This window comes from Asterias rubens, chromosome 5 (genome assembly GCF_902459465.1).
Source record: "Asterias rubens chromosome 5, eAstRub1.3, whole genome shotgun sequence".
In the NCBI taxonomy this organism is placed as follows: Eukaryota; Metazoa; Echinodermata; class Asteroidea; order Forcipulatida; family Asteriidae; genus Asterias; species Asterias rubens.
The window spans coordinates 1517399-1540360 of record NC_047066.1 but is presented as its reverse complement, the minus strand read 5'-3'; the positions used below and the strand labels follow the sequence as shown (position 1 = coordinate 1540360).

The window sequence follows — 22962 nt, the reverse complement described above, 5'->3', positions numbered from 1 at the left end:
AAAAACTATCGTCCAATTGCTTTAACCTCCATTGTCTGCAAAATCCTTGAAAGAGCAGTCGCTAACAATATCAATGAACATATTTCTTCAAACTGTCTTGGTAATGATGAACAACATGGATTTACAGCACATAAATCCTGCGTCACCCAGCTCACAAATGCTATTTATGACTGGGCTACAATCATGGACAAACCCCGTCCACCTCGCATAGACATTGCTTTCCTGGACTTTAGCAAGGCATTTGATGTTATGCCTCATCACACAATCCTCAATAAACTGGCAGAGAACTTTAACATCCGTGGTCAAACTTGGTATTGGCTGAAAGCATTTTTAACTGGCCGGTTCCAGCGGGTTATGTACCAGGGAGCTTTAGAGCTTTATCGTCCATGTCTCCGGTTACATCTGGAGTCCCTCAGGGAAGTGTCCTCGGTCCCCTCCTGTTTAACTTATTCATCAGTGACATCTCCCATTCCCTCAATTCCAAGTGTTTGCTCTTTGCTGATGACACCCTCATCTATAGACATATCCAATCCCCTCCAGATGAACTTTCCTTGCAAGCTGACCTTGATGCCATCGACTTGTGGAGTGTGGCCAATGGGATAACACCAATAAGTCTATGATTATGCATATGACCAGATCTACAAAAACACTAGCCCTTCCAGAGTACTCTATTCATGGATCTTCCCTCAAAATAACTGCCACCTACAAATACCTTGGAGTCGTGATCAATCATAACCTCACTTGGTCTGACCATGTCAACAGTGTTGTCTCCAAGGCAAATAGGACTCTAGGTTTCATCTGGCATACGGCAGGTGGAACATCCCCAACTGCATTAATGTCCCTTTACAGATCCCTTGTATTACCTATTCTTGAGTATGGGCTGCCTGCATGGTGCCCATATACTACAACACTTTCAGCAAAACTTGAACGTGTCCAAAGGAGAGCTACGAGGATGTTCCTTAGGCAACAACGAGGTGCAATGTCATACGAGGACAGACTCAAAACTCTAAACTGGCAAACGCTTGAATCCAGACGACAAAGACTCATTGTGCAATTCACCACTTGTTGTTTATTTGGTTTAATTAATTGTCACATCATCAACTTGAATACCTCTGTCAATACCCGACACACCGATACACTCGTATTCAACCATTTGTATGCTAGAACCCTCAGCCTAAAAAACACTTCAGTTCATTCTTTCCCTCGTGTTTGGAGCGGTCTGCCAACAAATATCTGCAACTCCCTCACCCTCGATTCATACAATTGTTATAAAAGATACCTGTGTCAGCACTTCCAGAACCTGTAGAGTTTTTCCAAATTGTTTTTAATTTATCTGTTGATAAAGATTGGCCCTTTTCTTAATTTCTATATTTTTATATCCTCATTTGTTCATTGTTTTTAGGTCAGCTTTTTTAAACTCAAATGTGCACTTCCAAATAATCTTGCTACATATAAATAGGTTTTTCTTAACATATACATATTTATTTTGTTCTTAATATTTATTATATTTTCCAAAGTTTATCTTTACTGTTTTTAAATGTTTGTTAAAGATTCTATTCCTATTTTAAGATTGGATTGATAGGCTTTCGAGTCACAGTGGTTAGGTTCACTTTTATTAATCCTGGCCATCTTAGAATGGGCTTGTCCTGTCTGTTTTATAATTGTCTTGCTTGATTGCCAGTGCTCTGTCTCACTCAATCATTGGTTTACAATTGTTCTAGATGTCATAAGTTTACATTCATTGTTTCTTATACTGTTATATTTCTTTACTTATATTTCAATATTGTATCTTGTACTGTTTGTTGAAATCTTGGCTGAATAAATAATAATAAATAATAATAATAAATTAGGAATGTATCGTGCTGAGAAATTCACAAGTCCCAGAAAACTCTTGATTTCGGCTGCATTGTTGGGGGGTCTTGCCTCTTTCATGGCTTTGATTCTCCCCTCTGTGGGCTCAACTCCATTTTTGGATAACACATAACCCATGAACGTAATCTTTGTCAAACCAAACTGACACTTTTCCTTATTTAAGGTCAAGTTCTTTTCCTTCAGTCTCTGCATGACTTTCACTAGTCTTTCATCGTGCTCTGCTTGGTTTTTTCCATGAACAACAATATCATCTGATATGTTTTGAACTCCTTCACAATCATGTAGTACCTGAGCTATTACTTGCTGGTACTTCTCTGGTGCTGCACTTATGCCAAACATCAATCGTATATACCTATACAGGCCTTTATGGGTTACAAACGTTGTGATTTCTCGTGAATCTTCTTCCAATTCTATCTGGTGATACCCATACTTCATATCTAACTTACTGAAAACTTCACTACCATTCATATTGTACAAAATCTCATCAACAGTAGGAATAGGATGCCTTTCTCTGATTATGGCCTTATTGGCTTGTCGCATATCAACACACAGTCGAATATCGCCATTTGGTTTGGGTACAACAATCACTGGACTTACCCACGAAGTTGGGTGATTAACTTTCTCTATTATACTTAGTGACTCTAATTCATCTAGTTTGTCACTGACCTTCTCTCTTAAGGTGTATGGTACCCGGTACATGTGTTGTGCCACTGGTCTAACCTCTTTGTCAATGTGCAACTTCAGCTTATGGTCCTTCAACTTTCCTACCCCTTGAAAACATTCTGGATAACTATCTATCACTTCTCTAGCCACAAGGTTAACACCAATCTTAAGCACACCCAGTTCAACACTTGTATCTTTACCTAGAAGTGCAGGCCCTTTACTTTCTGTGACATAAAAATCTGCTTCTACTTCAGTGTCTTCATGACTCATACCATCAACTTTAATTTTGGTTACAAATTTACCAAGAACCTTTAATGGATTTGTTGATCCATATGCATACAACTTCTTATTACTTCTTTCAGATTTACACTGAATTCTTTTACCTTTCAATTCCTCCCACAGACTTTTGTCAATGATATTTACTGAAGCTCCACTGTCAATGATAACATCTACAGGTATGCCCTGCCCCAAACTTACTTTGATCTTTTCCTCTTTATTACTTCCCACCATGCCTACATGGAATGCAAATTCAGTGTCACTACCAGTTTCAGTGTCTTCTTGCACTGTGTGAACTTTTCCTCTTGGTTTATTTCCTCCGGTTCCATTCCATTTTTGTCCTTTGTTATTTCTCCATTTGGCATCCTTTTGCTCGTAATTGTCTTTTCTGTTTTTGCTCGTCTGGGTCTTGCAAGCAACTCCATAATGTCCGCGATTTCCGCATTTGTTGCACACCGCATTTCGGGCTGGACACTCCTGATCACGGGCATAATGTCCTGTGTCCGCAACGGAAACACTGATCACCGTTGGCATGTTGTCTTGTCCCAGCGCCGCCTCTATAACCCTTGCTGGCGTCTCCATGTTCACCATTCTTTCTCCTTTGCTCGTAGTCAGAGGCCTTGTGTCGCCTTACAGCATTTACATGTGGACCATAGTCTGGTTTCTTCGCCTCCATATCCTTGGACTGTTTCTCAGTCAATTCTACATTTGTTGCGATCATCCTCAAACGGTCAATAATGATTGCCCCTTTTCTAACAGTTTGGTACGAATTTTATGTGACTTACATTGTGCAATCACCTGGTCCCTGATCTCCTCGTCTGACTTGTCAAACTCGCATAATAATGCCTTCTGTCGGAGCCGCACTATGTACTGATCAACTGTTTCCCCGGCCGCCTGTTCCATGTTGCGAAAACCACAGCGTTCGTACGGCACGTTGATTTTCACTTCGAAATGTTTGTTCAAGGTTTTCACGGCTTTATCATACTCGTCTGTTCCCTCCTCCTCCGTCAGGGAAGAGAAAATATCCTGAACGTCAGGACCGGTACAATGCAGTAGAAGGGCTTTCTTCTGTCCTTGATTTGTGACTCCCTTTCCAACAGCAAAATACTCAAACCCACGCAACCATCGCCGCCACATTTGTCTCAACTGTGCGGGGTCACCATGAGGGTCAAATTTCTCAACTCCATTCAGCTGGATATTCTGCGCCATTTTCGTCGGTGTTTCGCACTTTTCCTCTGTTTCAAAACAACTTAAACTTTTTCAAAAGTTGCTATGATGTTTATCCTCGTCGCCAATTGTAGAGTCTTACTAGACATACGGATTAAACCAACACTATAGACGAATTCAATCTTATGTGCATCAACATGTGTCTTTATTCTGTTCCTCGGTTTTCCACCTTCCCTCCGTGTACTCTTACACGAGGCCAACTCATTTGCATAAATGTATAACATTACATGTATTACAGTGTGATCACGTGAACACTACAGGCGAAGGAGGCTGTTTACAAGAAACTACAATGAATGAAAGCTTAAATTTGTGTTTCCTTATTGAATGTTTGTTTACACATTTACTTTGTTTCCTTTTTTCGGGGAGGGGGGGGGGGCAGATCAAAATATCATGTAACAAAACTGGACTGCTTTGACAGTACATGTGTATATTGTTATACATGCACATGTAGGTAATGAACAAGTATGCCATTGACAGTATGAAATAATCAGTCTCTTACTGCCAAGTTTGAGAAGCATTCATCCGGCCTTTGTTTGCAGCATGTCCTGTTGTGTTGGCATCTCCCTACAGTTGGTACAAACACACCAGCTTGGCAAGAGCTTTGCGGAGGTGGATGATGTGGACTTGGAGGTGCCGGGTTTGATGAGGTCTCCAAGATGTTTACGCCAAGTCCTGGCATCTGCTCACATAGCACCTTCAACAAGAAGTTGCCTTGGGTACGAGTTGACTTGGGTACAATATTTTGGGTAAACTGTTAAAAACATACAAAAAACATTTAATAAATCTGTACTATTTTTAAAATGTACTTCTACAATTTTTACAAAAGCCCTCCCCTTCCCAGCCAGATAAACGACTCTTTTAATTGTAGCATCAAAGTAAATTAGGGTAAATTATGCGAAGTCAGTAGGACGCTGGACACTCGATTCAAATCCCCACCCCCATCTATGCACCGAGTGAATAGATCTACAAAATTACATGTAAACTAGTCATACCAGTACATGTACGTACTCTCACAACACAGTGCTGCGGCTGTCATGGCTGTGAATTTACGTGTCATGTCCACAATTAATAATAACTAACATTGCATTGGGTATAAACATTCACGGTCCGTTCTCTCTCTCTCGTCGGCTAGTCCATGTCCCACTACATTATTCTTACCCTGATTGGCGAGTAGTCCCTTCCTTCTTTTTGGACGTGTCTCCAATCATCTCTTTGCGTAGAGCAATGAGCTGAATCTGTGTTTTTCGGCGATCCATTTTGACAGCGAAATGGTGTGTTTACATTTCACACAACGTCGCGAGGTAGAGAACGGTATGTTACCTCGTGTTCTTCTGGTAGGTTTACCAGGCCATTGGCTACGGCGCCAGCCTAACTGCTATTCATCGCGCATAAACGGACGATCGTTTTGACGGCTTGAAAAACGTATACATTTCGCGGGACATGTTTCGGGGTCAGAGGTCAGTGTTTTTTTTTTTTAATTACCATTCACTAATTATAACACATTAAATGTGTTATATTGCAAGAACAACTCTTAATAAGTATAAGGAACACCTTCAAACGTGAAATTTCGTGAAATCTCAAGGCAACGTGTTCCTTTAAGATGGAACTCTTGGCTTTGTAATTGCCCATTACTTACGCGCTTGTTATCTTAGTATATACAGCGTATACAGTACAAAAACTAGTAAATTCTTCCCTTATTAATTTAATTGGGCTGAGCTAATTAGCAGACTTAACAAGTTGGGGCGCTAATCTGATATAGCCAGGGGTATGAGGAATAGATTTATGAAATAAAAATTAATAATATTTTCCAATTAAGATGGAACTCTTGGCTTTTTGTTTGCCCATACCTTAGACATGCAGCATATACAATACCAAAATTCGTAAATTCTTCCTTGATTAAATTAATTGGGCTGAGCTAATTAGCAGACGTAACAAGTTGGGGCGCTAATCTGATTTAGCCAGGGGTATGAGGAATGGATTTATGAAATAAAAATTAATAATATTTTCCAATTAAGATGGAACTCTTGGCTTTGTAATTGCCCATACCTTACGCTTGTTCTTTGTGTACAGCATATATAATGTACAGCGTATAGAAAATTTCGTAAATTTCCTAAAGTAGAAAAATTCGTAAATTGTTCCTTGATTAAATTAATTGGGCTGAGCTAATTATCAGACTTAAAACACTGGGGCGCTAATATGATATAGCCAGGGATATGTGGAACAGATTTGTGAAAAAAAACTTAATAATACTTTCCAATTTAGATGGAATTCTTAGCTTTGTATCTACCTATACCTTACGCGTGTACAATCCTTCCACACTGTCTTCGACGGGTAATGACGGTCGTTGACAGTTATATCGAAATTTGGTGCTAGCACCAATTTTTTTTGCCAGCACCAAATTTGGCGTTGGGCCCAAATTTGGTGCTCATTTCAGCCTGGTCAAGGTTCGCGCGGTCGAAAACAGACAGTTTTGGTGGAGAGAGCCACCAAGAGACGGCTTCTTAGAGGTTCGCAAATAATAGATTTGCTCACACACAAGAGGGTTTTGCTCACACACACGAGGGTTTTGCTCACACACACGAGGGTTTTGCTCACACGCACGAGGGTTTGCTCACACACACGAGGGTTTTGCTCACACGCACGAGGGTTTGCTCACAGGCACGAGGATTTGCTCACACACACACGAGGGTTTTGCTCACACGCACGAGGGTTTGCTCATAGGCACGAGGGTTTTGCTCACAAGCACAAGGATTTGCTCACACGCACGAGGGTTTTGCTCACAGGCACGAGGGTTTGCTCACAGGCACGAGGGTTTTGCTCACACGCACGAGGATTTGCTCACATACACGAGGGTTTGCTCAAAGGCACGAGGATTTGCTCACACGCACGAGGGACCTCTCCACACGCACGAGAAAACAGATAAGTGTCCTTTATAGAACACCATACCACTCCATTCTGCCAATCTGATTGGGGGATTAGCGCGTACTTGAAGATAACAAGAAATACCCGGGCCTGAGCGACTAGTAAAGTTTACTTCTCAACTTTTAGTGCCTCAAATAGTCGCAACTTCAACACACTAGTCATAAATTGTTCCCAGCTAACCAAAAAACGTTGCGAGAACGTTGTTACAACGTTACTTTTTTTGTTGTGGCAACGTTGATGTGTAATGTTGTGGCAACGAATTTGTGTGGACTCTCCTTGATGTTGTGACAACGTTGTCTCTAACGTTGTGAGCCAACGTCCATACCACATCCAAAATTAACTTTCTGACAACGTCACAATATGTTGTTAACTAACGTTCCTACAACGTCTCAATGTTGTAAGTTAACATTCCAGCAACGTCTTAAAAAAACGTTGCGAGAACGTTGTTGCATCTGTACATTTTCTGTTGTTGCAACGTTGATGTGTAACGTTGTGGTAACGAATTTGTGTGGACTCTTCTTGATGTTGTGACAACGTTGTCTCTAACGTTGTAAGCCAACGTCCATACCACATCCAAAATTAACCTCCTGACAACCTCCCAATTATGTTGTTAACTTACGTTGCTACAACGTCTCAATGTTATAAATAAACGTTCCAGCATCGTACCAATATGTGCAAAATTAACGTTCCTGCAACCTCCCAAAATGTTCGAAATGTTCAATGCAGTCTTTACTGCAGTAAAACTACACTGTTACTGTAGTTTCAGCATTATTTTACCTCAAAATAACCCGTTGCTACCACATAATTACTATAGTTTTATTGCAGTTTCAATGCAGTCTTTACACATTTGTGCAGTTGACGGTTGTACGATTATAATAAGTACAAAATATAATGAGAGAGAAAGCAGTGTAAATAAATACATGCAGCACCTTTTTTTGCAATACCACAGGACAGGATTAATCTCTTTTTGAAATAATTATCTTGAGCAAGACGTAGCCCTAACACCGCGCCATGCTTCATTGCCAGCCTTCTGTTGATGGTGATGTTGATTGAGTTGTCTTTATCAGAGAAGCACAAGATCTGTAAAAGAAAAAAATTGGAAAATATGTGTCAAAAATAATGAAACATTTGTAGAAAATTTCAATGGTTTAAGTTTGCACAGCTCTCCAGTCCGTAAAGTCAAGATGAGGCAAAAAGGTTTTGAATACCCATTATTACTCTCCTCTCCTCTAAGTACTTCATACTGTCATGATTAATATGAACATGACAATTGAATTTTTTGTTATATATAATTTGGGTTTAAATGTCGGACCCAAGGCAAGTCAAACCCATTGTCGTTTTCTTTTTCTACCCAAGAAAACAAGTAAAGCAGGGCCAACAAAAATAACTAAGGATAAAATTTATAAACACAAACAAAATTGAAACATACCATAGAGTTTTGTTTTAAACAAAATTAAATAAAAGTTAGTTAACCTCACTGCAGTGCTTTCTGAATTATAATGTACTGGGTAGACCCAGACAGAGTATCAAGTATGTATGAATCTTTAACCATGGAGGTTAACCTTTCCCTCATCATAGATTTCCATTCCAAGTCCAACCAAACCAAAGCAAGTAAAGTAGACTATTTAAAAAAAAATTATATCTATACAACCATTAGGCTAGAAAAAAACAGTTCTCCTGACTTCCTTGCCAAGTTCCCCAGCGGAAGTTTCAGTAAAAAATAAGCTATTTATTTACAATTTACAAGGAAGTGGATTGAAGAAGAACATTCTAAAAGAAAATCTTTAAGTTTCAAACACGTACGTACGTTACTTACCAAACAAAAATGATCACCCACATCATCACGGCGACGGTACCTGACGGACGTCGACTCTCTCTTGCTCTTAATTTTCACTGTAAAATTCACATCTAATCAGCCCCACACGGTCAGCCTTTATTCACTGGAAATACCTCCAAAATGTACAATAATCATACGCCAAAACATACAACAATGAACATCATCATCACAGAAATTAGAATACGTTGGTCCGCCGGCCGTTAGAAACGGTTTGAAACTGGCTCTGAGTGATAGATAGACGGAGCTCCACATGTTGTGCATAACATAGCTGTTCAGTTTACATGCGCAAAGTCTGGGTGCCGACCGTTTTACACACAACTATCATATAGCGCCCTCTATTGATGGAAAAATGTCCAGTCATTATTTTTCGAAGCTACCAAAGAATTGGGAACTAGCTCAGGGTGGATGGGAAGTATTAAATGTGGGATTCTACTTTTGAAAAGTTTTAATTTTTTTAAATGTTCACAATAGAAACTAAGTTCCATAGAATATAGACAACCTGAAACAGACCCATAATAGAAAGCTTATTATTTTTTTAGAATTCTATAAAATGGAGAAGTTGGGATTCTACTTTTGAACAGTTTTGTTGTTTGTTTATGGATATATTTATAAAAGAAACTAAGTCTAAGTTCTATAGAATATTAAACAACCTGAAATGGGACTCTTTTGAAAATAAAAGTTTTTATACTAGAATTTAGATCCATAGAAAACTAGAATTCTACAGGCGGCGAAGGAAACTGATTTCTATAGACAATAACCTTAAAAATTCTATAGAAAAGTGGGGACGCCAATTTTTAAATAAACTTTTCTACATGACTATAATATGTACTGACAGCATCCATCTTCTGAAAACATTCTAAGTGCGACAATGATACTTTCGTATTACCATAGCTTATAGTTTCATGCACAAAAACAATTGTTTTACTACAAGGATACTGCAGAATTGCTGCTGTTATCATTGCAGTAAAGTTAAAGTGAATCTACAGTAAACCATGGTTAGAAATACTACAGTGTTACTTCTATAATACTGCAGATTCACTATAGTTTGACTAGGGTTTTGATGCAGTTTTTACTGCAGTAAATTTAAAGTATTATCAAACAAACTACTATTGTTTACTACAAGGATACTGCGGTATTACTGCAATTTCTATTGCAGTAAAGTTAAAGTGAATCTACAGTAAAATAAGAGTAGAAATGCTTTAGTATTACTTCTAAAACACTGCAGGTTCACTATAGTTTGACTTGGGGTTTGATGCAGTTTTTACTGCAGTAAATTTAAAGTATTATCAAACAAACTACCATTGTTTTACTACAAGGATACTGCAGTATTACTGCAGTTTTTATTGCAGTAAAGTTAAAGTGAATTTACAGTAAACTAAGAGTAGAAATACTACAGTATTACTTCTTAAATACTGCAGATTCACTATAGTTTGACTTGGGTTTGGATGCAGTTTTTACTGCAGTAAGTTTGTAGTATTATCAAAAAAATTACCATTGTTTTACTACAAGGATACTGCAGTATTACTGTAGTTTTTATTGCAGTAAAATTAAAGTGAATTTACAGTAAACTAAGAGTAGAAATACTACAGTATTACTTCTTAAATACTGCAGATTCACTATAGTTTGACTTGGGTTTGAATGCAGTTTTTACTGCAGTAAATTTGTTGAATTTTAGCATCTTGTCACTGTGCTCTCAAAACCCAGTGAGTATGTATAGCTTTTTGCTTGTAAAATGTTAATGCAACATGGGATTTGCACAAAATTTAGTTTGAGATGTCCCATCAGCTACCTAAACTTAGGGTTAAAAGCATTTTTCAATCCAAAAAACAAGAACAAAAATACCCGCCAAAATGTTGAATTTTAGCATCTTGTCACTGTGCTCTCAAAACTCAGTAAGTATGTATAACTTTTGGCTTGACGAAACATCAACCTCAGGCAACGTTTCTATTAGAAAAACGTCTGGACGATGTTATAAACAGGGAACAAAATATTGTATCATTGTTGCAACGTGTATAAGTTACAATCTAACATGAAATTGAAACTGCAACTTCAGGCAATGTTGCGACAAAACCGTGGCAGCAACGTTCCAAAACAACGTCCAACTGATACGTTGTTGCAACGTTGTATATACGTCAGTATGTAACATGATGAAAGTGCAACCTTTAGGCAACCTTGAGGCAAAACCTTCTCGCAATGTTGCGATACAACGTCACCATTAAACGTTGTTGCAACATTTTATATAGGTTACTCAGTAACGTGACGACAATGCAACCTTCACGCAACGTTTCTAAAACAACGTCTGGGTGATGTTATTGGAACAGAAAATTGTAGCATTGTTGCAACGTTGCAATGTTGCGACAAATCGTGGAAGCAACGTTCGTAAACAATGTCCAAAATTGATACATTGTTGCAATGTTGTATTTACGTAAGCGCAACCTTCAGGCAATGTTTCTATGAGAAACGTGCGGCGATGTTTAGGGAACAGACAAAACGCGACAAAACGTGGAAGCAACGTTCCAAAGCAATGTCCGAATAAAACGATGTTGCAACGTTGTATATACGTCAGCATGTAACATGACGAAAGCGCAACCTTCTAGCAACATTGCGGCCAAACCTTCTGGCAATGTTTCGACACAACGTCACCATTTAACGTTGTCACAATATTGTATGAACGTTTCTAGTAACATGACGAAACCACAACCTTCAGGCAACGTTTCTAAGAAACGTCCAGGCGATGTTTAGGGAACAGACAATTGTGACATTGCTGCAACGTTTGGTATAAGTGAGAATGTAACATGACGAAACTGCAACCTTCATGCAACGTTAAACATGGAAGCAATGTTCCAAGCAATGTCCGAATAAAACGCTGTTGCAACGTTGTATATACGTCAGCATGTAACATGACAAAAGCGCAACCTTCTAGCAACATTGCGGCCAAACCTTCTGGCAATGTTTTGACACAACGTCACCATTTAACGTTGTCACAACAATGTATGAACGTTTCTAGTAACATGATGAAACCACAACCTTCAGGCAACGTTTCTAAGAAACGTGCGGGCGATGTTTAGGGAACAGACAATATTGTAACATTGTTGCAACGTTTGGTATAGGTGAGAATGTAACATGACGAAACTGCAACCTTCATGCAACGTTGCGACAAAACGTGGAAGCAACGTTCCAAAGCAATGTCCGAATAAAATGCTGTTGCAACGTTGTATATACATCAGCATGTAACATGACGAAAGCGCAACCTTCTAGCAACATTGCGGCCAAACCTTCTGGCAATGTTTCGACACAACGTCACCATTTAACGTTTTCACAACAATGTATGAACGATTCTAGTAACATTACGAAACCACAACCTTCAGGCAACGTTTCGAAGAAACGTGCGGGAGATGTTTAGGGAACAGACAATTGTAACGTTGTTGCAACGTTTGGTATAAGTTATAATGTAACATGACGAAACTGCAACCTTCATGCAACGTTGCGACAAAACGTGGAAGCAATGTTCCAAAGCAATGTACAACTAAAACGTTGTTGCAACGTTGTATATACGTCAGCATGTAACATGACGAAAGCGCAACCTTCCAGCAACATTGCGGCAGAACTTTCTAGCAATGTTGCGATACAACGTCACCATTTAACGTTGTTGCAACATTGTGTGAACGTTACTAGGTAACATGACGAAACTGCAACCTGCAGGCAACGTTGCAGTAAGGTCGTGTGTTAGCTGGGTTCATGCCCCAAAATGCATTGCGGCGTATTATTTGCTACCGGTGCACTTTATGTCTAGGGCTGACGACTAGTGTGACACACTTGTCGCACAGTCGAGATTATTAAAATCACTAGTCGTGTTGCGACTAGTTTTTTTTTTTATTCCTAATTGAATAATCGTGCTGCCAAGAGTACAACAAAAATAGTAACAACTTCCTGTTTGGTGAACTGTCTATTGTATCGCTCACGACTATTCATGGCAACATAATTTACTTACGAAACACAGTCAGTGACTCCAGTGACAATCCTTCAATCCTCTAAACACGAAATTTACCATATTGCCCCTGCGGCAAACAAGTCGTGACTAGTGTCGTAGTCATGACTTTTTGAGGTGTGACTAGTCGAGTAGTAACTTACACAAGTGGCTCAGGCTTACTGATGTCTGGTTGTGTTTCGTAGGTAAATTATGTTGTCGTGAAAAGTCGTGACTGTGAGCGACACAATTTGTTCAGCAAGCAGGAATAGTCGCAACTATTTTAGTTGTTATGGTGGCTCGATTTACGGAGAAGGTGAATAATGGCAGTCGCAACTCGGCTAAGCAATAACTAGTTGCGATTTCGACATCAGTCGTAGTGCGTACCATATAGTCGCCAATCACAGGCTTTCCCACAGCAGCATTTAAAGTGCACAGGTATCACAGCAGTTATACACAATATTGTTTGTATGTTCTTGTGTGAGCGGCTGAGCCTACGACAACTCTTCTACATTGTGGGGTGCAATGCAGTTTTCATCTGATTCTCTGTGTCTTCGATAGTTTATGGCAGTTGAAAGACCATTTTGCTCATCTAGCCCAACTCTTCCACTTAGTTGTACATTTTCATCTTGGTGTTCAGAATAATGACAAACATCAACCCCAGTCCAAAAGCATCGGTTGCTAAGAGTATGCACACAGCTCCCTCAGGGTTGAAAAAGCTATGTAAACTCATCTTGAAAGTCAATCTCTGTATTGGTAGGGTATGATACATGTCGACATTAAATTGTGATACGTTGGTGGAACTTTGAAGCAGAATGTAGAGTACAGTTCTTCACATATGTCTTTCTTGATTGACAGTTAATATGTTCCATCTATTCCTTTTCTCTTGACGCTTCCTCTGCAAAACAGCAAAATATCTCTTCCACAATTATATACGCTTAAATCTTGATTCTGTCACAGATTTGTCTCTCTTGAATCAAGAACTCCATTGACAACTTGCTACGGCTACGGGAGTGTTGTAACCAAACAGGCCCTTCGCTGCAGGCTAAGTAGTCTAGGTTCCTAGACCATTGGTGTTGCGTGGTCACACACAACCAACGTTCCGATTATGCACGGCAAAAACTGTACACGCTTGTAATGAACGAACGCTAGCGGGCGCTCTGTTTCTCTGATTTCCTGTGCTCACCAAGGTCTAGGACATTTGCAACGACGGGTCTTAACTTTTTTTATTGTTTTTCGGCAAATCTCCCCCGACTTTCCGGTGGAGCCAATCAGAGGCTGCGTTGCGGTTGGCTCATGAATAATTCATCAGTGTTGTGCAAGCAGTGTACAATGCATGCAGTAACTGCGTTGCATGACTTTTGCTATACTCTGCATGTGTGTGTGGGTATATGTTTTTATCGGAGTATAATAATGTCCAGATCAGTAGGATTTGAAACTTTGCCACATGGTGGAAATACGATAAAGAAAGGTTTGCGGTACCACCACAAACCTTTCTATGTATAATATCCAGATCCAGACTACTGCATTGCCACGATGCAGCTTGAAATGCGATCGTGGCGTTATGCTCCCGACGTGCCAGGGCCCACACTGATGAAGCCTGTATTGGCTAAACAATTTGCTTACAGTTAGCACAAAATAATATTGCTTAGCAGAAACTGGTTACCAGCCAATTTTTAATTAAATTTGAAATGTTGTAGACTTATGCCTAGTGCCCACCTAAATTTTTGGATAGTAAAGCAATTTTGTACAGTATTTTCTGCCAAACAGATATTAACTGGTGGGCCCTGTAGTGTTATTCACAGTGAAAGTTTTTTAATCTTGGGGGAAGGAAATCTTGAGGGATTCAAAAGCGTCTTTGTGAGAATGTATTTTGAAACGTAACCGTAGCTGCAGATCTTGGAACGTAAGCGTAGCTTGACTCGGGATTGAAAGCGTACTTTTTGATATTGTAGCGTAACCTAAACGTATCTTGGAGTGTATAAGCGTAGCTGAGTAGCTGCGTAGCTTGGAACGTTGACATCTTTTGGAACGTAAGCATATCTTGGAACATAATTCGTAGCTGCGTATCTTGGAACGTAAGCGTAACTTGACATGGGATTGAAAGCGTACCTTTTGATATTATAGCGTAACTTGAAGGAACATAAGCAGATCTGTAAGCGCAGCTGAGTAGCTGTGTAGCTTGGAACGTTGACATCTTTTGGAACGTAAGCATATCTTGGACTGAAGCGTAGCATCTTGGAACATAAACGTAGCTGAGTATCTTTGAACGTAAGCATAGCTTGACTCGGGCTTGAAAGCATACCTTTTGATATTATAGTGTAACTTGAAGGAACGTAGACCTAAGCGTATCTTGGAACGTAAACGTAGCTGCGTATCTTGGAATGTAAGCGTAGCTTGACTCGGGCTTGAAAACATACCTTTTGATATTATAGTGTAACTTAAAGGAACGTAGACCTAAGCGTATCTTTGAACGAAAACGTAGCCGAGTAGCTGCGCAGCTTGGAACGTAACCATATAATACTTTTTGAATGTAGTCGTAACAATATCTTTTGGAACAACTCATGAGAAATTGAAAATTTTGATTGCTTGTCGGGTGGCGACTACTGCTATTCAACTCCCAGTTATTTGAGGCGAATAGTCAGGTCATAAATTCCACTAGTTGCCCAGTTTAATCTTTACCTCAAAAATAACTCTTCATTCACAGAATTAAAAAATAATACTTTGTTTGGCAAAATTATGCTTTGAGTGAATTTTGTTTTAGCATTATTTTTATTTCAACCTTTTATAAAAAATTCTCATAATATTTTTAAGCTACTCACACAATAACACTGTTAATATAACCATGGAGGTAGATGCGATATTCCTACGTTTTGACATCATCAAAATTACCTGAAAACTCATAACAAAAAGAAATTAGGGGGCCATGAATCAAAATGGAGCGTTGGAACGTTGCAAAACAACGGAGTCGACACCCGCAAGCTGGGAGTTCATAGCGCCCGGGATTTAACACCTCCAACCCCCACGAGAAACGGCATGGGCGGTACGTGATATTCCACAAGGCTTATTTCACGTTCCGATTGCTCCACGCCGTGGGGCCATACAAGCGTCCGTTACACGGACTCTCTGAATGCTAATCTTACGTTCGATTTTTGACCATTATTTACGATTTCAAATCGTCACGTATCCATAATCTGAATAGGTAGTCTATACTTAATTCACTGTTTTCCTTTTAATAGGCCTATAATGACCACGGAATTACTCTTTGAGCAAAGATTATTAAAAACTAGAGGTACATGTACAGTTTTTGTTTACTACAAAAACAAGGTGTTCGTGGTGAGTGAGTGAATGAATTGGTGACAACATTTTACCTCATCAATCCAATGACTGGTTAAGGAGTTATGATTTTTTTTATAAATTAAACACCAACTTCCGGTTTGCATCGGATAAAAAGTCAAATAGGGGTTACTTTTTATGTAGCGCGTGATAAGTTTATTAAGACCTTTTAAATGATGGATGGGTTGTAAAAATCCAATTGGTTTAGAAGTTATGATTTTTTCAAATATAAAGTTTCAACTTCCGTTTTGAACCGGAAGGTACTGTCAAATGAGGTCACACTTGGTAGCGTTGGTGATGTCTTTTGAGTTCTTTCTTTTGACGTAAAGATAATAAAAATCAAATCATGTGGTTTAGAATTTTTTTATTTTTCAAACATTATATATCAATTTCCAACTTTAACTGGAAGTCAAGGTCAAACAGGGTCGCATATTGTATAGCACGTGATAAGTCTATTAAGACCTTTCAGATGATGCATAGATTGAAAAAATCTAATGTATGGTTCAGATGTTATGATTTTTTTCAAATATAAAATTTAAACATCCGGTTTGAACCGGAAGACAATTTTTTCAGGTCACAAATTATAGCGTTAGTAATGTTTTTCAAAGCCTTATCTGACCGACGTTCAGATAATAAACAATTAATTTCTGGTTCTGGAGTAATATTTTTTCAAATAATTAACTGCATCTTCCTGTTTAACTGGAGGTCAGGGTTTAATAGTCAATGTTGTGTATCGTTTCTTAAGTTGTTACATACCTACCCAATGACGTATAAATATATAAAAAATCAAATGTGTGGTTGTGAAATTATTTTTCTTTGACCAATTATTTTCAACCTCTGCTGGTTTGAACAAGAAGCCAAGTTTAAACTGATTTCATTTGTGTAGATCCTGACTAGTTCATTAAAACCTTTCAGCTGATGTATGACTTGTAAACATTTTATAATTATGAGATGGACTATCTGAAGGTGTATAATGTATCTTATAACATCAATGCAAATGTATTCCTACTTGTAGTTTTGGTGCGAGACGTTGTTCATTATTACTCAACTATTGCGATTCACCGCGATTCACTCAGCGCTCGATGTTACTAAAAACGTTACAGCGCCCTCTTTCGCTGGACTAAAGAGAGCACTTTTGGGAATTCCCCCCAAAAAATCTGCGCTTGCACTGCATAGCGTACATAGCGTGCGTTGTTGATCAAAATGGGGTAAACGCGTGGGTCAACAGGTGCTTTGACGTCCCTTTTCGACTGATGTAAAGGTCCAAATTTTGTTATTTCTGTGCAAAAGATTGAGCGGGATTGCTGTTTTACAATCTGAAACAAAAATTACGTTGAAATGATCAGTAGTTTTAAAAACATGAATACGATAAGATTTTATGAAATTTTCAACCTTCGTTTTGCACTAGAAGTATTAAAAATATTTTACGTGTTCTGTGAAGCATTTGTCCAACTTTTAATGATCTATCCGATGATGTGTAGATTGTCAAAATCCGAATCATAGTTTTTGAGTTATGATTTTTACAAATATTAAACTTTGATCCAACGTAATTCAATTCCCGATGACGTCATAATGACGTAATTAGGTATGTGTTGTCTTGATACTGAGGTTCAACTATCTGTTGAGTTTCAACATTCCATTCAATCTCAATCTTGAGTTATTCCGTAGAAAAGCTCGAAAGTTGTTTTTTGACGAAAAAAACCCGAAGGTGAACTTCGACCCAGGGTAACGACCCGGATGCTAAGGTCGTACGATTTTGGCGTCAACTTTTCAAATGTTGCCCCAGTCTTGGTCTATCAGATGCGAAAACTTTGAACATCATAGCTTTCATATTCGTTGAGATACAGCAAAACGAAAATGGTCCCTTTTCAACTTTAAAAACCTTGTAATTTGACACCTAATGACGTCATCATGACGTAATGAAAACTGTGCCGTCTTCGTATTGAGGTTCAATTGTCTGATGAGTTTCAAGGTTCAGTTTGGCTTGAATCTTGAGTTATGCTGTAGAGAAGAGTTGACGGTGAAGAAGAAGGAAGATGGAGAAGAAAAAACTGGACATAGTGTTTTTTGTTAATTACAAAAACACGGTGTTCGGTTGGACGTTACGTGATGACGTAGTTCAAAAACATTGAACCATAAAGATGTTTTTTATACAATGTGTCGTTATTTTATAGTTAAACTTGTATCACACTTTTGAACGCCTTGTTTCTTCACAAATGCAATATGTTTGTGTGAGATTGGCATCAGTTTTTTTGTTTGCAACTTATGAAAGCCCTTTAAAAATCTAGCTCACCCCTGCACTTGATGCTGTACACAGATTTGATAATCAACAGCGCCCTCTTTGGTGGGCAAAAAGAGAGCGCTGTTGGGAATTCCCCCAAAAACTTTCGCGCCATATGATTTTTACACATTTTATTGTTATTCAAAAAACTTTGACCCGAACTTCGACCCGGAAGTTAAGGTCGTTCGATTTTAGCGTTAACTTTTCAAATGTTGTCCAAGTCTTTATTTATCCGATGCCCAAGTATGAACATCATAGCTTTTATATTCGTTGAGATACAGCAACAAGCAAATGGCCATTTTTTAACATTAAAAACCCTGTCATGACGTCATCAATGACGTCATCATTCCAAATAAGTGGCGGTTTCATCAACTCACTGGTGCCTATGTACATAGTAAGTTTTAAGTTTATACAAGCTTAACTTTTGTTTAAAAGCTCAAAAGTTTTTTTTTGAAGAAAAAACACAATCAAAAAACACGAAGGCGAACTTTGACCCAGGGTAACGACCCGGAAGTTAAGGTCGTAAGATTTTGGCGTTAACTTTTCAAATGTTTCCCAAGTCTATATCTATCCGATGCCCAAGTATGAACATCATAGCTTATATATTCGTTGAGATACATCAACAAGCAAATGATCATTTTTGAACATTAAAAACCCTGTCATGACGTCACCAATTACGTCATCAATCCAAAAAAGTGGCGGTTTTATCTAATCACTATTGCCTATAAACACAGTAAGTTTTAAGTTTGTACAAGCTTTACTTTTGTTTAAAAGCTCAAAAGTTGTTTTTTTGATGTAAAATACACAAAGGCGAACTTTGACCCTGGGTAACGACCCGGAAGTTAAGGTCGTACGATTTTGGCGTTAACTTTTCAAATGTTGTCCAAGTCTTTATCTATCAGATGCTGAAATATGAACATCATAGCTTCAATATTCGTTGAGATACAGCAACAAGCAAATTGTAATTTTTCAACATTAAAAACCTTGCCATGACGTCATCAATGGCGTCATCAATCCAAAAAAAGTGGCAGTTTCATCTACGCACTAATGCCTATGTACAAAGTAACTTTTTAGTTTGTACAAGCTTTACTTTTGTTTAAAAGCTCAAAAGTTGTTTTTTGATGAAAAAAACGAATAACAAAAACCGAAGGCGAACTTTGACCCAGGGTAACGACCCGGAAGTTAAGGTCGTACGATTTTTGCGTTAACTTTTCAAATGTTGCGTAAGTCTTAAACTATCTGATGCCTAAGTATGAACATCATAGCTGTTATAATCGTTGAGATACAGAAACAAGCAAATGATCATTTTTGAACATTAAAAACCCTGTCATGACGTCATCAATGACGTCATCATTCCAAAAAAGTGGCGGTTTCATCTAATCACTATTACCTATGTACATAGTAAGTTTTAAGTTTGTACAAGCTTTACTTTTGTTTAAAAGCTCAAAAGTTGTTTTTTTATGAAAAAACACGAATCAAAAAACACGAAGGCGAACTTTAACCCAGAGTAACGACCCGGAAGTTAAGGTCGTACGATTTTGGCGTTAACTTTTCAAATGTTTTCCAAGTCTTTATCTACCCGATGGCCAAGTATGAACATCATAGCTTGTATATTCGTTGAGATACAGCAACAAGCAAATGGTAATTTTTTAACATTAAAATCCCTGTCATGACGTCATCAATGACGTCATCATTCCAAAAAAGTGGCGGTTTCATCAACTCACTGGTGCCTATGTACATAGTAAGTTTTAAGTTTATACAAGCTTAACTTTTGTTTAAAAGCTCAAAAATTGTTTTTTGATGAAAAAAACGAATAAAAAAACACGAAGGCGAACTTTGACCCAGGGTAACGACCCGGAAGTTAAGGTCGTACGATTTTGGCGTTAACTTTTCAAATGTTGTGTAAGTCTTAAACTATCTGATGCCTAAGTATGAACATCAAAGCTGTTCTAATCGTTGAGATACAGCAACAAGCAAATGATCATTTTTGAACATTAAAAACCCTGTCATGACGTCATCAATGACGTCATCATTCCAAAAAAGTGGCGGTTTCATCTAATCACTATAACCTATGAACATAGTAAGTTTTAAGTTTGTACAAGCTTTACTTTTGTTTTAAAGCTCAAAAGTTGTTTTTTGATGAAAAAAAGCGAAGGCGAACTTTGACCCAGGGTAACGACCGGAAGTTAAGGTCATACGATTTTGGCGTTAACTTTTCAAATGTTGTCCAAGTCTTTATCTATTTGATGCCCAAGTATGAACATCATAGCATTCATATTCGTTGAGATACAGCGAAAAGCAAATGTCGTTTTTCAACTTTAAAAACCTTGCCATGACGTCATCAATGACGTCATCATTCCCAAAAAGTGGCGGTTTCGTCTACACACTATTGCCTATGTACATAGTAAGTTTTAAGTTTGTACAAGCTTTACTTTTGTTTAAAATTGCTGGAGAAGGTTCGCAGGGAAAGCAGAACGCGAGGGAAAAAAAAAAAAAAATTAACTAGACATAGTGCTTTTTGTTAATTACAAAAACACGGTGTTCGGTTGGACGTTACGTGATGACGTGGTTCAAAAACATTGAACCATAAAGATCTTTTTTATACAATGTGTCGTTATTTTATAGTTAAATGTGCATTACAGATTTGAGAATCCCCTTAAAATGTTTTAGAAAAGTGTGCCATAATGCGATCGTTAATGCAAAGCCACTCCGGATTTTTAGGTTTAGTTTTTCAACTGAAAATCTTATGTCACGATAAAAAGCCGGTTCTAAACGAAAGCAAGGTCAAACACTAACAAAAAAATTTTGTCGTGGAAAAGACCATAAAAATAGCTTATTGGTAGCATTTGTGATTCTCAAGGTATAAATTTTCTAGCTATTTAATGTAATGACTTCATCAATGACGTCATCAATTCAAAAAAGGTTGTGGTTTTGGTGCGAGACGTTATCACTCAACTATTGCGTTTTTTGCGCTCTGCACATAGCGCTCAATGTTTCTAAAATCTTTATACTCAACAGCGCCCTCTTTCGTTGGACCAAAGAGAGCGCCGTTGAATATTCCCCCCAAATTGCGCGCCATATGATTTTTACAAATTTTAAACTTTGATTTATTGTAGTTTAATGCCCGATGACGTCATTATGACATAGTTAGGTCTGTGGTGTCTTGATACCAAGGTTCACCTATCTGTTGAGTTTCAACGTTCAAATCAATCTCAATCTTGAGTTATTCCGTAGATAAGCTCGAAAGTTTTTTTTTTATAAAAAAAACACGAAGGCGAACTTTGATCCAGGGTAACGACCCGGAAGTTAACGCCGTATGATTTTTGCGTTAACTTTTCAAATGTTGTCCAAGTCTTTATCTATTCAATGCCTAAGTATGAACATCATAGCTTTTATATTCGTTGAGATACAGCAACAAGCAAATGGTAATTTTTCAACATTAAAAACCTTGTCATGACGTCATTAATGTCGTCATCATTCCAAAAAAGTGGCGGTTTCATCTACTCACTAATGCCGATGTGCACAGTAAGTTTTAAGTTTGTACAAGCTTTACGTTTGTTTAAAATTGCTTGGGAAGGTTCAGAGGTAAAGAAGAACACGAGGAAAATTAAATCTATGAACAGATTGTTGATAGCTTTTTAATTTTCACAGAAAGTAAAAGTGTAAATCTATTACATTTATACCTTTTTTTGCACAGAAAACAAATGCTACGGTTAATACTTATAAAGCGATGTATTTTATTAGTAAAGAGCTAACTATGTGCAAAGTTTGAAGGTCTTGTGATCCTTGTGATGTTTAACTCAAGAGTAAACTTCTTAAAAGGTTAACTGGATTTGGGGAAACTTTATACGAAACAACATTTTACTAACTTTAGACTTGTGAAGTAAATAACTGTAAAAGACTTATTTATTAAGTATTACAGAGGTTTCGCAAGTGTACGACACGGGTACAGATACAACTAAGATAACTGGGATGCACGTTAGATTTTGTTAGGCATTAAATAAACACTTATTTTGAAAAGCAATGATTTGTACACAAAGCTTTATCGTGTAGCGCGCTAAACACTGCCGTGAGTGCCGGATAGAAACACCCTTCACGAGTCGATGTCACGAATCCGCTTCCCGGTGTTTGATCAAAACATAACCAATGTTCGTCTTTTTCTGGTTGCATTTTCTCACATAATTAAAAGTCATACGAATCGCTGCAGTAGGTGGCCATCTCAGCGAAGCTTCGTCTTTAATTCCGTTTTGATAATTAAGCCATGAGAAGGGCGAACAGGGGAACAATTTGACGCCGAATATGATATGAGCGGACTTCAATTGTAAAATGTTGGTACACCATTAAACTAGCGCTACGTTGCAAGTACAATGACCTGAGACTTGTCAAAACATGAATCGAAATCACGCGTACAGTCAAACGATGCACTATTCCGAGCAGAACACACAGGCCTCGTGGACTGAACAAGGTGTGATCAATGGAGCGGAACGGCCAGCCAAAGCGCTTTTGCAGTGTACGCAGTTATCACGCGGGTCAACACATCCGTGGGCTTTATCGTCCGATTTCGACCAGAGTTTCAGGTCA

The 22962-nt window shown here is 38.3% G+C and overlaps 2 protein-coding genes across 2 annotated transcripts in view; one reads left to right on the top strand and one right to left on the bottom strand.

Moving 5' to 3' along the window:
- Positions 1–446: 446 nt before the first annotated feature.
- Positions 447–3393, bottom strand: LOC117290059 (uncharacterized protein K02A2.6-like). The gene is made up of 2 exons (XM_033771307.1): positions 1924–3393; positions 447–614 (listed from the first exon to the last, which is right to left on the bottom strand). The coding sequence occupies exons 1-2, from the start codon at positions 3391–3393 to the stop codon at positions 447–449; spliced, it is 1638 nt and encodes a 545-aa protein (XP_033627198.1).
- A 1913-nt stretch (positions 3394–5306) lies between these two features.
- The window catches only part of LOC117290058 (patched domain-containing protein 3-like), a 29450-nt gene continuing 11794 nt past the window's right edge, over positions 5307–22962 (top strand). Inside the window, exon 1 of the mRNA XM_033771305.1 lies at positions 5307–5349. Within this exon, the coding sequence (XP_033627196.1) occupies positions 5307–5349 (43 nt within the window). The remainder of the gene's footprint in view (positions 5350–22962) is intronic.

Bases quoted from the DNA above. Each gene is read 5' to 3' on its own strand.
- LOC117290059 (XM_033771307.1), bottom strand. From the start codon at position 3,393: ATGGAGACGCCAGCAAGGGTTATAGAGGCGGCGCTGGGACAAGACAAC. The intron at 615-1,923 runs GCAAGACCCCCC...GCATAATCATAG, and splicing joins GAATCAAAGCCATGAAAGAG to ACTTATTGGTGTTATCCCAT.